The sequence below is a fragment of the Platichthys flesus genome, chromosome 14 (assembly GCF_949316205.1).
Source record: "Platichthys flesus chromosome 14, fPlaFle2.1, whole genome shotgun sequence".
Taxonomy (NCBI): domain Eukaryota; kingdom Metazoa; phylum Chordata; class Actinopteri; order Pleuronectiformes; family Pleuronectidae; genus Platichthys; species Platichthys flesus.
In genome coordinates this window covers 5,860,401-5,877,560 of record NC_084958.1, presented here as the reverse complement: position 1 = coordinate 5,877,560, position 17,160 = coordinate 5,860,401, and the positions used below count along the sequence as shown (strand labels likewise).

Genomic DNA, 17,160 nt, shown 5'->3' with positions numbered 1-17,160 from the left:
GTTATCAAGTTAACAAGTTATGCCCTTAATCTTTCCAATAATCCCAATTATATATAGCCTATTGCTATAAAATAAAGGTGACTTATCCATAGTCAAAAATCCACCTACATGCATGAAAACAAACAAACAAGAAAACACCCTACAGATGAACTACAATTTTATTGAGCATTGAAATAATGAACGTAATTGTCATTTTAAGTCTTGCATTTCATGGTGAGGAAGCTCGAACCAAGGATTAGCCTTCATAATACCGGTAGCCTCACAACTTAATATGGCCCTCTGCTTACAGAAGTCACGGACCACTGGCTCGGATAAACCGACTCCCTTTTTTGAAGTATTGAAAAAGTATTGGTATCGAATTCATTACTTTGTGTTGGTGTTGAAACAATAATCTTTCTATCATGACGACACTTAGATCCAAATAAAATACTGGATATGATGAATTTAAATGTTGTGATACGAGGGGAATGATGGGCTTTGGTGGAGGTCTGTATGGTACTGAGTGCCTTACTAGTTAAAACCAGTCGTTCTCCTACTGTGACATGTTAAAATGTAATTTGGAAAATGAGCCGTTATCAAAAAATCTTTGCTTGTTAAAGCAATTTAATGCTAACTTTAAGGTAAGACAGAGTGCTTTGTTAAAGCTAGGGAAAGAATATTAAAGCTGAGTTAAAGCATAAGATGGAAATGTGTTGATATTTTCAAGATCTACCAAAAACCTAAAGGGTGTACAGAGATGTTGATGCCGTACAAGAATTGTACAAGTTTTTTGAGGCTCCAGAGGGAGTTGTTTGAATGTCAACTGAATAAGCATTGGTTGGGTTTGGAGAATACAAGAAATTAAAAGATTTTGTGGGTGGGAGGTAAAAAAGAAGTGAGCTTTAGCCGCTACACCAGCAGGCTGTGACACTGTTCAAATCTCCTTATTTCTGTGTTCTTGCGTTTTACCTTCTGACAAGCATCATCTAGCATTGATGTCTTCATATCAGCCAAAATATATGGTACTGTGGACATCTTGCGTATGTGTGATATTGCCCGTGTGCAGGAGACAAACAAAACAGACCCTCTGTGAAAAGAAAATGCTCCTTAGTACTACAAAAGGTCAGAGGCTCCACAGGATTTTTTGTTTAAAAGATTTACCCCAAAATTGAACAAAGTGAATTAGAAGTCAGTATATTAGAGCAGGGTTGTTATTTGATAAAACATGTTTACGAGTGTAATACAGTATATACTGTACCTGGCTATAGTTGTTCTGCAGCATAATCCCTGTTTAACTTAAATTAACTAAAATCTCAAAAGCTATCATTGTACTCTTGGCAGAGTTTGTTGGACTGCGAGTGGTTTTCTGTGTGTTCAGTTGTCAATACGAAACGCAGATCAAAGGATTTGGTAATGTCCATCCCCAAAACCCCATGTTTAATTTAGTTTGACTAATTCACTGTGCTCTTTAAGAAACAAGGCGGAAAGAAAACCATGCACCGATCACAAGGCTCCTACAGTCAATCAACCAATTACAGCCATTTCTCTGCTTTTGATGTTGGGACACTATGAAACGCAGATGCTGCTAATTCAATTTTTAATAAAAGTGTGAAAGTGTTGTTGTCAGAAAATAACGAGTGCAGGGTCTAGACAAAAAGGACAGATGACTGGTGAAGCCAAAACCAAACAGTGCAGCAAGTTTTAATGAGACGACAGGGGACTGCCTGTCAAACACATACCAAACACTCCCATCCCAGAAGGACTACACGCACAAATATAAACACAGAGAAGCATGCTCCAGTGCTCTATGCACACAAAACATGTGTACAGCTAAGCAAGTGCACAACACACATGCACTTTCACCAAAGGAAAAAAGCTCCACACAGACGTTTAGCTGATTCGCTGCTGATCTGTGTTGAATTCCGTCTCCACCAAAACATGCCTGTCTCAGACCTGACTGATGAGCTTAAAGGGTCAACAGATTAAGCTCCATACTCCCAACGTCAGCCATGTCAATCATAGCACGGCGATCTGCATATACAAGGTTGCAGCAAACATCAGAGATTACCGCTTTTGAAATGCAGGGCTAAATACCCCTGCATTACGGCGCTGAAATATAGACCTAAAAATCCAAGATTATACTTCAGTAAAATAAAGCCTTAGGCCTAATCCATATTCAAAGTCTTGTCTCTAGCTGGCTTCGGGCCTCTATAACCTAGTTCGGATGGCTGTTATTGGGGAAAAGCTGCTTTGTACTGGTCAGTTGTTTAATGAGGGCTAGGACATGGTCTGTTGAGTTGACCTATATTTGGCTGTCCGCCCTGATTGTACAGTCAATACCATAGCTTCTCTCATTTTGTTCTGTAGGCAAATTGGGAAGTCTTTTTCTTTCCCTGATCTAGATCTCTGTTTAAGTTCAATGATGTTTGCAGACAAACTAAAACGAAACACTGCATACACGTTCAAGTTCAAAATGTGTTTTGGGGGCTTAGCTTTGATGAGAGGGGTTGGATTACCAACCCATGCTTTAACACAACTCGCAGCCTCTCAGACAACCTTGACAACGCTAACATGCCAATGTTTAGCAGGTATAATGTTTACCATGGCCATAAATTTACTTTTAAGAAAGGTAAAGCCTTCAATTCATCCTTGACATAAATATCTGTAATAGATTACATGGGAATTCATATTGTTGAGATATTTTACAAAATGCTTGTATTGTGGAACTAAATGAAATATCAGAGGATCGCCATAGGATTCAGCCTCCCCAGACCATGAATGTCTTTACAAACGTTTGTGTCAATCTACCCAGCATTTGTGGAGTTATTTAAGTTACCTGAGAAACCAACACATTGGCAGGGTAATTTTTTAACTGTCTTACTTCATCTTTAAGGAAGTAGCAACTTCCATCCTCAATAAGCTGGCATTCTTCACATTCAAATAAATTGCTCAAAAACAGGCAGTGGATGAATTTGAAATGGCTTTCCTGATGAAGTAAAGCTTTTCCAATCGTATTGCTTTTCGTATTGGGCTTTAATCTAATGCTTCTCACCCAGAGTTTCTTTGACCCGCTGTACTGAAGTTTAATCTCAGTCTGCAGGTTGTGTTACTGCGCTAGAACGCTGCCAAACAGAAAGATTTGTTTGGGGAAAAAAACAACTGTCAACTGACTAGGACTGAAATGCACAAAACGAAAAGTGGTGCTGCTTGTGCGAACATGATTAATACGGCTCTGCATTCAACATATGAATGAATGAACTTCCTAGTAACAATAATGGAATATGTGTAAATCATCTATAATGTACAAAGAATGTTTTGTGAATAGGTTGTATATATGCATGCACCCTTACTAAATAAAAGGTCAGTGCTCAAAGAAGCTGTCCAAAGGGAGATATTGCTGTTGTCCCTGCTTTTTATATTTTTACAAAGAACGGTGATGTTGCTGGTGTTAGGAAGGCCCATCATCGCCTCTGCATTAGAACAGTATGTATGAGTGTATGACTCATGCCGCAATGCATGACTCAGTATGGATTACAAAGTCAAACAGTTTTTTTTTTTTTTTTTTTTTTACATGTTTTGGGCCTCAGCAGTTAAATTCCCTTTTACTCACATGTCCTGAAAGTTCTGGTGACATTAGACGATATTGAACGAAGACGTTGCAAATTTGAAAAATACAACAACAGTCTTCTTCTTATACATAAGCTCAATTCGAAAGAAAGAAGACACACCCTTGACCGCTGCAATTTACACAGCAATTGTTCACAATCTCCTGATGGCTTGCTGCAGTATAGCTCATAAAACTCACCTCCTCCATGTAAGTGGATGGAGCTTGGACCAAACTTAATATGTTTTTATCATAGATGGTTTCTGTCAGTTTAAGGTATAGTTGTGATCTCACTGATGTAGTTTCAATTGTTTATTTTCCAGTAAGTTTGGATTTAAGTCAGTTATGTGATGCTGTTAAAATGGGAAGAAACGTCATGATTGACAGTTTAGACTGACTCACGATTGGTCGAGGGCCTCTGCACCATCCCTAAATTGCTATTACACAGACTCTGGCTCTATATGTGCAAGATGGCGGTGTTCGTATCCAAGATATTTTGCTTAATTTGTGGATAATTGCAAGGATGTGGATGATCCATCTTTATCATTAACAGTCAAGGATAATGAAAGTCGACAGATAAAAGCCTACTGACACAGTGGCTAGTTATTATTTGTGTTGCATATGTTTTAGCATATATATTAAACTGGTGGTTTCACTGATTCAAAGAAACAACATCTCTCCACACATGAATTTTCCTGCTACCCACTTGTTGGTCCATTCTGCTCGTTTTCACAAACTAATCGTAATGTATTTAAGCAACTTTGTTACAATCTTTGAAATTTAAAAGAAAGGAACTCAATGGATACTGCTGTACAGTAAGCAACAAATTGTATATCGGGGATTCACAGGAAAAGGCAAAAATAAAAGTGTATTAGAGGGATTTTGATGTGTATTCTCTGGAAAGAGAGGGATAAAGATGGATTAGGCTGAGTAGAGGTGATAATGAGAGCGATGTGTGTGTGTGATACAGCACGACTGAAGAGGGACAGAGGAGAAGATATTTGAGAAGAGGGAGGTAGATGGAAGAGGAACGTGTAGAGGAAAAGAAAGACATGACATCGAATGCCAATGCTCTGCTGTTGTGATGCCGGACCTGAACAGTAAAAAGAGGAGAGGAAATCAAGATAGCATAATGACTGTGAAGCATGAAGTGGTGTCACGAGTTCAGATAAGCAGCTGAGGTACAGTGCATGCTCGGAGTAGAGGGAGTCACGAGGGCTGAGGTGTGCTGTAGTGTCGCGGGTTCAAATCCAACCAGCAACCTTCCGCTGTGTCACGCTCCGCTTCATGCTGCCTAATGAAGCAAAAATGTGCAGAAAAGATGAGGAGACACTGAAATAGGTCAAGTGAACAGAAGTGGGCAGGGAGAGAGGGAAGGAGAGAGAGGAGGTTTATAGGCAGAAAGGCAACAAGAGGAAGGAGGCGAAAGTGGATCCAATGGGCAGAGAAGGAATGGGGGAGAAACAAGGAGAGAGGGAGGAAGTGTGAATAGAAAGCTGGGTGGTAATGAGGAATTGTGAGTTTTGAAAATGTGATGAGGGGTAGGTAGGTGAGGAGGAAGAGCCCACACTCCAAAATGGGAGACAAGCAGAACCAAGTCAGCCCAGCATTCAGTGACCAGAGATTGTTGCCTAGCAGCAAGCAAGAGTCTTCCCTTCTTTTGTATCTCTCTTTTCTCCTAACCCTCACCTCCTCCTCTCCTTTGCCCTCTACATGTTGTCATTCTCACCCTTTTTCCACTCCTCCTTTCCTTTCACCTTCCCATCTCTTCCCGCCTCTCCACTCTTATTCCTCCGCTCTGCTCACAGGCTTCACTTTTACTTTCCCCTTGGCCCGGCCACTGCTTCCTCATGCCGACAGCCAGCCTTTTTTGTGTTATGCGAATATGTGTATGTTTGTTTGTGTGTGTGTGTATGTGTGTGTGTGTGTGTGATGACAAGTCTTTCATCAGGGTGTAAAAGCTGGCTGATGCAGCTGTTAGACCAGCTCTGTGCAGCATCAGGATTACATAGCACATGTGAAGCCCGTTTCCTCCCACGCATGGTCAAATAAAGGATGACACATGGCATCAAGCATGTGTAGGTGTGTGTGTGTGTGTGTGTGCATGTGTGTTTGTGTTAGTGTTATTGTGTGTGTGTGTGTTTGCCAATGGCTAGGACTGGTTCATAGGATGGGTTTTGCATAATGTATTTGAATCCATTTTAGTCCCCTGTGCCACAGAGCTCCATTGTTGTTGAAAAAATATTCAAAACCTATCAATGAACCATGGTGTTACCCTGTGTGACATGTTTTTTTTTTATTACTAATGATCACTCACTCTGCAGTTTATTTGGAGTTAATCCCATACACACTGTTTTGCTTCTGGTAATACTAAATGCTACATCAAATGCGTACTAATCCATTTCTTAAGAGTCCCAAAAAAAACGTACTATAAACTCTTATTTAAGTAACATGTGCTGAACACTTAAGCTGCCAGCTGTTGAGGAACTTGCTAAGCTTTTTAACAAAAGGTACATGTTTCTGACTAATTCCAAAAAATATATATCTTCAGGAGGTGCTAATGGGGTTGGAGCTGAGAGATTTACACATAGGTCTACAAGAAGATCAATAACGGGACTTTTTTTGTATTACTACTTCTCCTTAGCAACACCTTATAGTTGTAGTAGTTGGTTGATTTCTGCCTTTTGAAATATACTGCATTGACTTACACAGCCTCGGGTACAAATTACTGTAGCATCGTTTGTTGCAAATGTGTCAGAAGGTCTCCTCTGTTTTCACCAGGACGGGATATACCTCTGGTGGAAGGAGCATATAATATACTCCTGTTGTCACAAATCCAATAGGTGACACCACTTCCACTTTAATTGGTTCTGCACTTGTCCTATAATGGTGTTGCTGTGACCAAATTACTACTTCAACAATCTCTGCTGTCAGAACTACTGCTATCACTTTTATTAAGAAACTACCACCAGTTATTTTGCTCTCAGGGATGTGACGTTTGCACTCTTTTATCTCGATGGCCTAGAATTCATGTTACCGAAATGTACCAGTTCACCTGTCCAGGATGTTTCACTGCTCTTTGCCAAATGCATAATGTGATAAGCTCCAGCTCTCCATGACCCTGAACATGAATAAGTCTATAAAAATTATAACAGAAAACATCCAATCAGCACTGATCAGAATGTTGCTCCAGTAGCATTAATGTAAGATTGATCATATAAAAACAGAATATGGACATTACAATGTAATGCTTCTCTCAAGAATATTAACTGGAATATAAATGTTACAAGACTTCCATGAGCAGTCTGGTTTGTCAGTGAGCTTTAATTTCCCTGTAACCCACTACATTGATGCTGTACATGTGTGTGTGCAAAAGTGTGCCCCTCTTTACCACTTCATCTTTACCTGTAACGTCCATATCTGTGCATGTGGTTATCCATAAGTACAAGAGTGTAGGTGTGACAGCCACTCAGCCTGAACGCTGGCATGTCAGCGTGTCTTTAATAATGGTAAAATTGTTCTCTTGTTTTTCCAGGAGGTATGCCAGTGCCTGAGGTGGCGTCTGACACAGCCAGAGCTGCCACCATGTTGAGCCCCGTCTTCAATGCCTCCAACGGAGACGGCTCCGAGTCTGAAACCACCTCCGCAATCCTCGCCTCCGTCAAGGAACAGGTTAGAGCTGTGTGTGTCCGTGTGTGTGTGTGCGGGTATGACAATTAATGATATTGAATAATGTACGAATGCCTAAAATTTTCCAGGACAAGTCTTCCAGTTCTTACAGGCTGACACGAGGTGACGGAACACAGTAAACACAAATGACAGAATGTCCATCAGAGCTAATGTGGCACAAATTGCACATTGTGTCACACCCACCTTTTACAGACACTGCATAGAAAACTATCCAGGATTTATGAAATTCTATTCACAGTTAGATAATCATGGTGCATTGCAACCCATTTCCAACACTAATTACTTGATTTAGAACATGATTTAGAACAGTGGTTAACATTTAACCTGCACCAATCTGTCTGACTCTGACACAGTTTCATGCTGCTACAGTACCAACATCCAGATTTATTTAATGCTAAGCTGAAAAGCAGCAGTGTTCTGCTGTGCCCTGTGGTTGAACAGTCGCTGGCGGTCAGGACTGTGCTCTGTTGCACCTTTAATGACCGATAACTGTGTGCCACACTCTGGAGTACCAAAATTATCAGCTGGTGTTAAGTTGTTCTTCAACCAATCAATCCATCTCATGTGCTAAAGAAAGTCTCAATAATATTACATTACATGTCATTTGGCAGATGCTTTTATCCAAAGCGACTAACAATTATTGCATTCAACATGTATGAGGGGCCATGTTTTAGTGGTCCGGTATGCAGAAGGGAAAGATTGGGATTTGAACCGCCAACCTTCTTATTGTAGAACGACCACACTACCCCTTGGCCAGACCATAAGATGTTAACAGTGACTCAGTGAGTCTGGTTGATCGGACGGTTTTGGATTGGTTGGTTTAGGTTGGTGTGAAAGCTGTATGTCCAGTGGACTGTTGTTAATTTATGCATTTGGTAACCATGGTAACACATATGTCCCGACTCCTGTTCATGGACATATTAGGAAGTGAAGGAAATACAAGAGAGCTGTTTGTCTTGCACCATGTATTTTGGAAGTCCTTGATTAAAAAGCACAGACTTTGGCTCCAAATGTAGAAAATGGCAACGTTTGTTGACAGTGTATTTTTGGCTTGATTACTGGACAGTGGGAGGAAGTGAAGACACATCATCCATCTCTACATACAAAGAAATGAATTAAAGGTCTGAAAGGTTACAAAGAACTAGTCGCTAGTCTTTTACATTGAAATTGAAGATTTTGTAAAATTAAAAGTCTACAACAATGCTAGGAGCCCCTGAGGAGGAATTTTTGGCAGAACCACTTTGTTGAAAACTATCTCTACATTTGTTCGATAGGCTGAGTTAAACTGGTGGGGATCACCAAAGCCATTAGTGTTTAAGTACAGAAAACAATTTAAGCCTCTGCGAAATTTAACATTAATCAATCCAAAAGTTGTTTACATATTTTAATCTGGACCAAATTGTTGAACAGATGGATTCTTGCACAGGCATTGCCAACCCCCAGAGCTACACTACTAGTGTAGTTTAAAACTTCTTTTATTTAGTTTACGGTCACACAGAACCAATCAACAATGAGTGAATATATTCAATTTTAAATATGATGGTAGGGGATGATCTCATTATGTATTTAAACTTCAAGGGGAACTATACACATCAAAGTCTGTTTACATATCTTGAGGGAGGAAGCTACTGGTGAATGTGCTGAAAAGTTGTCAAACCCTTTTGTGGCTCCAGAGGGAGCTGTTTGAAATCTGACCAATGTCCTTGAGTGAAGTCACTTGAGCCAGTATCAGTTTGGGCTGAAGGCTACAAGTTTGAAAAAGTAAAAAAAGCGTGTATGTACTATTATATACTGTTTTCCTACACTTGAATGATGTTTTCCTACACTTGGCATCTATTGCACGTCTGTCCGTCCTGGGAGAGGGATCCCTCACATGTGGCTCTCTCCGAGGTTTCTACGTATTTTTACCCTGTTAAAAGGGTTATAGTAGTTTTTCTTTACTCTTGATGAGGGTTAAGGACAGAAGAAGTCTCACCATGTTAAAGCCCTATGAGACAAATTGTAATTTGCCAATATGGGCTATACAGATAAAATTTGATTGATTGATTGATATATCTTTCTAAGGACCATTTTGATGAGTTTTCTCACTACGATAGTGCATGAAGGAAGGAAGTGAACTTTCTCACTTCACCTCATTTCTGCTTGAAGATAGAGGCTTCAGACTACATTTGTCCTTACTAACTTAACTTATACACTCCTGATCAAAATCTTAAAACCAGCTTAAAAATTTCATGAATTTGCATTTTGCACTGTTGGATCTTAGGAAGGTTCTAAGTAGAGCTTCGAAATGCAAAAAGAAGAAATGTGAACAAGAGACCAAAAGTTGTGAGCAGGCAATTTATTGAAAACAACAATTTAACTCAAATAGGCTGTTCATCAGCTGATCAAAAGTTTTTTTTAACTGGTCTTGAGATTTTGATCAGGAGTGTATAACTGTGGATAAATTGCATTGTGGGTAATGCATGCTCTAGGTTTTGGAGGGCATCTAATGCCTCGAATACAAAGCAAAGCTTATCAGATTCTTCTGGATTTATATTGATCTTTTTTTCAGTTGTCCATCATTAGTCCTACAGGTTTACATGTCTCTTAGCTCTGTCTGGTGATGTGTAGGTTTGCATGCAGTTTGTGTGTGTGTGTGTGTGTGTTGAGGGGGGCTTGATATGGTGGATTCAGTGTGCCCTTGAGTACAATGGGATGTACTGAAGAAAAGTACTCAGAAGCTAAAGATAGACAGTGAAAATGCTTAGAGTAGACAAAAATAATGCATGTTTTTGACTGAAGCCTCTCTTTGAGTAAGTACAATGTTCGGGAAGACCATTCCTGGTCTAAGTAGGTCATGTAGACGTGAACACACACACACACAGGTCATGTGCACACGCTCACTTACAGATGATCTAGGACATGGTAATGGCCTTCTGCGGAGAAGAGAATAAAAGCCGAAGAGGCGAAGACAGGAGTGGAGGGAGTGTTGGTTATGAACAGAGTGTAGGCGAACTCACTCCTCCACCTCCCTCCTTCTTCCTCTATGAGTTGGAGTCTTTATATTTCATGCTCCTGCGCCACTGTGAAGTTATTATTATTTCCTAAGTCAGTCGTTTGTCACTTTCTCTCATACTTTTTTCAGTGTGTTATTTTTCAATATGTTTGGGCTGTTGCCATTGTTTGTTACCAGCCTGCAAAAGGGAGGCAGGGTGTTTCTCAACAAACACACACACACACACACACACACACAAACAAACACACTCACACACACAGCCACACACATACACAATCCCTTCTTGTTCATTTTGGTTCATAAAGAAAAGGTCAGGCATGAGAGACCAAGAAAAGGCTTCACACAGATTTGGATACACAGACATAAACACACAGGCACTCTGCAGACAAACACACACACACACACACACACACACAAACACACACACAAACACACACACACAAACACACGCACACACACTCACACACACAGACACATGCACACACACACACTCATACACACACACACACGCACACACACACGTACGTGCTGCCACTCAGCCTTTTCCCTCCACCGACTCACAACAGGAGTTCCATGATGCTGTTTTTCGTCCATTTCATCCAATCCACATGAGATTGATTAGCCATTCGACGTTGTATTCATCACATCTGTCAGCTTCTGTCCTCGAATCGTTCATCATCTCTGGTGTCAACACATCTGCTGTTGATGAGGCACGATCAGGGGCACCGCCATGGATTTCAGGCCCCATGAAAATATAGCAAATAGGCCCCTTCCACCAAAAGCTATGCCAACTCTAGACAAAAACACTGTGCAGACATGAATGCAACCTTCTGCCTATACAGTGGAATGAATCAAAGATATTTCCTCTAGTAAAAGAGCGAGAGACAATATAAAGGTTATATTGATCCGAAAATAGCTCCCCATCATATGATATTTTATGCCAAGTGAAATGATAAGGAAGTCACAAAGATAATTGCATCCTATTGGACTGTATAGACACAACCTAAAGCTTACATAGATTGGAAAATAATTTATGATCATATGGTAGGATAATGACATCATAATGACATCACTATGACGTTAGAATATTACTTCATATGCTGTTTTAAGTCATGACCCGGAGGATGCAGTATTATATGAGGACTTTCTCTAGAGTTTGCCTTTTACACATTAACAGTGCAATGGGAAACTCTCCACTCAGATGTGTTCAAAACAACACACAATTCACGACCCACCATCATGATCCACGATGTGGCTGCAGGTGCAGTCCTAGGTCTGCGAATGATAAAGTACAAGGACTCCTGACAGTCAAGTGTGAGATATGTATTTATGAGACGTTAATGGGATAAAGAGGGAGAAGAGGAAAGAGAACCTCCGTGTGTCATGACATTGTAGACCTATAGCAGCATAACTAAGAGTAGGTCCAAGACGAGCCTGGACAAGCTCTAACTATAAGCTTTATCAAAAAGGAAGGTTTTAAGCCTACTCTTAAATGTAGAAATGGTGTCTGCCTCCGGAACTGAAACTGGGAGATGATTCCACAGAAGAGGAGCTTGATGGCTGAAAGCTCTGGATCCTTCTCTGCTTTTAGAGACTGCAGGGACATCAAATAAGCCTGAATTCTGGGAGCGCAGTGCTCCTGCTGTATTCTCATATCGGCTCCTTCAGACTTTCTGCAGACTTTTTACTAAGGGCCCCTTTAAATAGCTCTTTTGCTATATTAGCCACACTTTTTGTGATTCAAAAATAGATTGAGAGCTTCTCTGTATATTTTCCCTTAGCTGAACAAGAAAAAAATGTGTTAATGTAATAATAAATTGCACGTTAAAAAAATTATATTGATGATGAAATGTCAATAATTTAATGTTAAAAAATGAACAGAGCAAAGTGACAGCTCTGACAGAGGTTCCATGTGGCCTCTTTGAAAAATCTGACAAACTGTCCTGTTAAATGACAGATGAGACAGGTGAAAGTGGCCCAGGGTATTGATGAACTGTCTTTTGCTTTGCAGCCTGGCAGCAGTCCAAACAATCCAGTCAGTTGAGAAATATAAAGATGTGAATGTGAATTTAAAGAAAATCCCAGAAGCACAAACAAGCTCTTGTTGCTATATATTTGTGACCCATTCCAAGTACATATCTTATAGTTCATATCTTACCACCCCATCGGCATTGACAAAACATCGGACCTGACCTTTAAAACGGGCAGTACCAGATAGATAGATTGACAGATACCTATTTGAGCAAGATGGAAATCAAGGACAGAGTATTCTACAGCTACAGCAGCTCTCTGTGAAGCTCAGATTAAGTGCAGTTACCTTCATGTGTTTGTCCTCACATCAGGCTCCTTCTATACCTGTGATTCAAACTATCAGGGATGAGATGGCGGTTCAATGATTATCTGTCTCCTGAGATGTGATTGAAGCAGCAGCAAACTCAATACTTCATTAAGTGAGAGTGATTGAGTTTTAAAATCACTCTCTAGTCAAATGAATGGACAATATTGGCGTTTTTCACAGTGCACATTTTGGCATGTCAAATTCTGACAGCTTTGGTGTCAGGGTCCTGAAACAGAGAAAGCTAAATGGCCCACATACATGAATATTTGGGCCACCTCAGGCATCATGGCAGACAAAAACACTGTGCAGACATGAATGCAACATTCTGCCTATACAGTGGAATGAATCCAAGATATTTCCTCTAGTAAAAGAGCGAGAGAGACAATATAAAGGTTATATTGAGCAGAAAACAGCTCCCAATCATATGATATTTTGTGCAAGTGAAATGATAAGGAAGTCACAGAGATAATTGCATCCTATTGGACTGTATAGACACAACCTAAAGCTTACATAGATTGGAAAATAATTTATGATCATATTTTAGGATAATGATGTCATAATGCAATCATGCATAATGCAATCATACATAATGCAATCATGCATAATGCAATCATGCAAAACAAAATGGATCTGAACCTTAAGAGGCCCACTTGTATGAAAGCAATTGTCGCCCAAATATCCCTAAATTAATGTGAGCCTTTTTTAGGCAAGATGTAGTTCATTAGTGAATCTAAAGTGGCCCATGTGGTAATGAGTGAATATGGCCCGAATAGCACAAAAAACAATTTGTGCCACCTTTGCTTTAGTTGACACACAGTGTTGCTATCGCCCCGTTTGGCCGATTGTGGGATAAGCGTGAGGTGGGCCAAATCTTGGCCAAATCTATATTGCTATGTAGGTGTGGCATTTTAAAACACTTGTTGGCATTTAGGCTATAAAACCCTTCAGGATTTCCATAAACCCACTTAAAAGTTCAATGATGCATAAGAATTTAATGTCATGTAATGTAATGTAATTTAAGTGACAGAACATTCACTTCAGGAAAGTATAACTGCAATGAAATTACATTTGTAAGGGAAGACATCGACTCTTCTTAGTTCCTCATAGGATACACATGAATTTAACTTATAAAGGATTTAAAGCAAACTTAATGGGTTTATTTTGATCCCTCTTAGAGAGTGCACCCATGTTTTGTTGTTGTGTTTATTACCAAACTGGAAAGCACATTACACCACTGGTCCAACCTTCCAGAGTGCTGTCAACATGACCTCCTGCTGTGCTTTTACAAGCCACAGCACTGGTGCAACAAAAGTAGCATCTGAAAAGAGATATTGCATTCACTGCCTCATCAGAGAAAAGAAGAAAACATGTCAAACCCTTCGAAAAGGCAAAACGGAAAAGTTGACCAAGATGAGGGATTTTATGCAGGGGTAAATGGGGCCAAAGAGAGAAGTCAACCCACAGGGAAAAAGGCACAAAGAAGTACATTTATTATTTCCATTGGTTATCAGGAATGAAATTTTAGGCAGGATATGGTGTTTGTGTTGCTTCACAGCCACCACGGGATAATTCATGTGAATCATTGTCTCCTGTGGAAGTGTTCACTCTAATTGCCACTACAGCAGAAAACAGCTTCTCTAGTGCCGTCTGACCTTCAACTAATATGAATCCAAAACCAAAGCAGTTGAGGCTGTTGTAATTGAAGTTCAGTTTCACTACGTCTAATTAAGATCATGTCAACTCTTCTCTTTGCTTGATTTCTCATTAATAAGGAACTATTACCGGTGTGGTTCTTTTAATTCATCAAATTTTCATTGTTTCAAGGCAGAGGTACTTAAAAATAAATACTTTCCATTATCGGTGTCTTGACATGTTAGATGATAAGAAACACAGGACTAATAGCTTCTTCAAATAAAAACAACCTTCTGTTAATTTCATTTCATTTTATTTCCACATCCTCCGTGTCGGTCCAGGTGAGCCTATAGTGAAGCTAGACGGTTCACAGTGACACCGGGAGCCTTAATCAGTGATTACAAACACCATTGTATAGCTCAAAACTGGACATTTTTGCTATTTAATTATTGTATGTTCAATTCAAACTTCTCTGAGTGAGACGAGAGGGGAAAGGGTGACGGACGTCTCAGATTCAGGGAGAATTAACACATTTGATGAATTGGAATTGCACTTATTCCATGAGATGAGTGAGTGACAAACGTCCTAAGCGTTTGCATGTGCATAAGAGAACACGAGTGCCGTGGGACTGATGTGTGTGTGTGTGTGTGTGTGTGTATGTGTGTGTGTGTGTGTGTGTGTGTGTCTTGACTTCTAATCTTGACATCTTGAGCTCTCTCAGTTAAATTATGTAGAGACCTGAGCAGATGTTGACACTGCAAATGAAAAGGTATTGCAGTATATACTTGATGAGCATAAGTCTGTTGATTTTTTTATTTCGGCATTTGAGGTTGCAGCAAAGTAGCCTGAGCCAAGGTTTCAGTTTATGCATTTGTGAGCACTGACTTCTTGCTATCAGACCTATTTTCCGCTCCTTTACCAGCGTTTCCATCTTCTACTTCCACAGATCTTTGATAACTGGACCTTTCAAACAAGCCCAGTGCAGTGTCTATGGCCTTCATCTTTATTTGCTGTAATTACTTTTATACAATGAATTATTCTCTTTTATATTCATGTGCCTCATTTAATTTTTAATTTGTCTTTATCATGCATCTATTTATCCTTTCAAATACCAAGGGTAAATAAAGTGAAGGCCACTGACAAGCAGGTTTTGCTTTTAATTAGTTTTTTTTATTTATCATTTAACATTTATAGATGAGTCCAAAAGGCATCTGTCATTTTAATGAATAAGAAAAATAAATGATGGTGCTGAATTGTAGTTAATTTCAACAAGTAATTTCAAATACAGTTATTACATTAAAATTATGAACAGAAAAATCTGACAAATATGTAGATTGAAAAAATTTTTAGACATTCACAAAGCTCCAGGGAACATGCAGGCCACTACTGAAACCCACATTGTGTAGTGGAACGGGGTTCCAAACAACCGGTCGCAGCAGAGCAGAGAGCGTGTAATGTTGGAGCTAAGTGTCGTCCACAAGAGGCATTAAACGCTCTGTAGAACAAGAAGTCAGAATTCATGCAGAACAAAATCAGTAAGTTCCTCTCTCTCACAGCCTCTGCAGGAAAACATTTTCTCTCATATATTTACAAAATTAATAGATGTTCTTGATCAAAGCTGAGCTTCGGGTAAACTGACTTCTTTGAAATCACTGAAGACTCAAGGATGAATCATTTGCCAAAGCCTACAGATACACAAACAACACAAATATGCAGTGAAAGGACACACATTGTTGGACTCTCTCTCAGGCAGTGACAGAGTTAATTTTAATTTTTATTGATTACATGATAAGAAAAAAGAAGTACAAAAATGTTATCGATCATAAGTCTAGCTCATATCCTCCACTATCACCTCCGGTTGCTTCTAAGTACATTCGGGTCATCTAAATTATTGATTAAGCTAGTGCAGTTGCCTTTCTAAACCTGCCTGTTTGGAATGGGCTGTTTGCCTTGTCTGTGGTGAAGCTGCTTTCATTTTCTTACTGAAAATGTGAAAGGGAGCTGAAGTAATTGAGCTGTGGCAGGTACAGAGCAGCTGCTGGCCTCAGTCCACAGACCCCTGAAGCTGCACCTATTCACTGAACCTCGACTTCTGTTGCGCTCCACCTCCAGCTGCTGCAAAGCGCTGGTTGCCTTTTCATTCAAAGTTTATTAATATAGCAGGTCAAAACAATGCAATACACATGGCAAGTGTGATATAAAGAAGATGAACGATTCTTGATAAATACAAGCCACATACTTGTGATATTGACAGACAAACAAACAGATTAAGACAAGACTGTTGCGACCTGGCCACGCCTTTTAAGTTCTGTTTTCATTTTCTTCTCAAATTCATCCAGTGAAACTCTTCATACTCTGGTCAGAGCGGCTCATTGTCTGTCTTTTCTGAACAGCACCTGCAGATACAAAGAGCTTTTTGGTAGGGGTTGTATTCAGCAGTCTACTTATCAATAGGCAATAAGACCACAAGGTGTTTCAATGTTATTTTATGCAACAATCTCAAGAAAACCCTGCAGAACTTTCACCCTTAAGATGTTTTTCCTTGTTTGTCCCGGCCTTAAGCATTACACATTCTTGAGGTTTTCATTTGCCCCTGCAGTTTGAATAAACAAATTTACCTCAATGCTGACTGAACACTTAGCCAATAGGGCAGCACAATGAGTTAGTTTTACAGTTGCTCATAATTTGCTGTATCTAATCCTGTGCTTAAGACCAGTTTCAGAACTGGGAGGGTTGGTGAGAATGAAAGCTTGACAAATAAATAAAGCCAGACAAATCGTGCAGGTTTAGAATGAACGTCTTCGGAATCTGCAGACTGCTAAATCTCCTTGAATGTGTCTTTCCTGGTGCTGCAGTTTTTCTTTTCCTTTATCTCATTTCGGCTCTCTCTCTCTCTCTCTCTCTCTCTCTCTCTCTCTCCCT

At 39.8% G+C, this 17,160-nt stretch overlaps 1 protein-coding gene across 1 annotated transcript in view; it reads left to right on the top strand.

The window, feature by feature from the left end:
* The first annotated feature begins 7,123 nt into the window (after nucleotides 1-7,123).
* The window catches only part of ctnnd2b (catenin (cadherin-associated protein), delta 2b), a 122,346-nt gene continuing 112,309 nt past the window's right edge, over nucleotides 7,124-17,160 (top strand). The window contains exon 1 of the mRNA XM_062405185.1: nucleotides 7,124-7,255. Within this exon, the coding sequence (XP_062261169.1) occupies nucleotides 7,124-7,255 (132 nt within the window). The remainder of the gene's footprint in view (nucleotides 7,256-17,160) is intronic.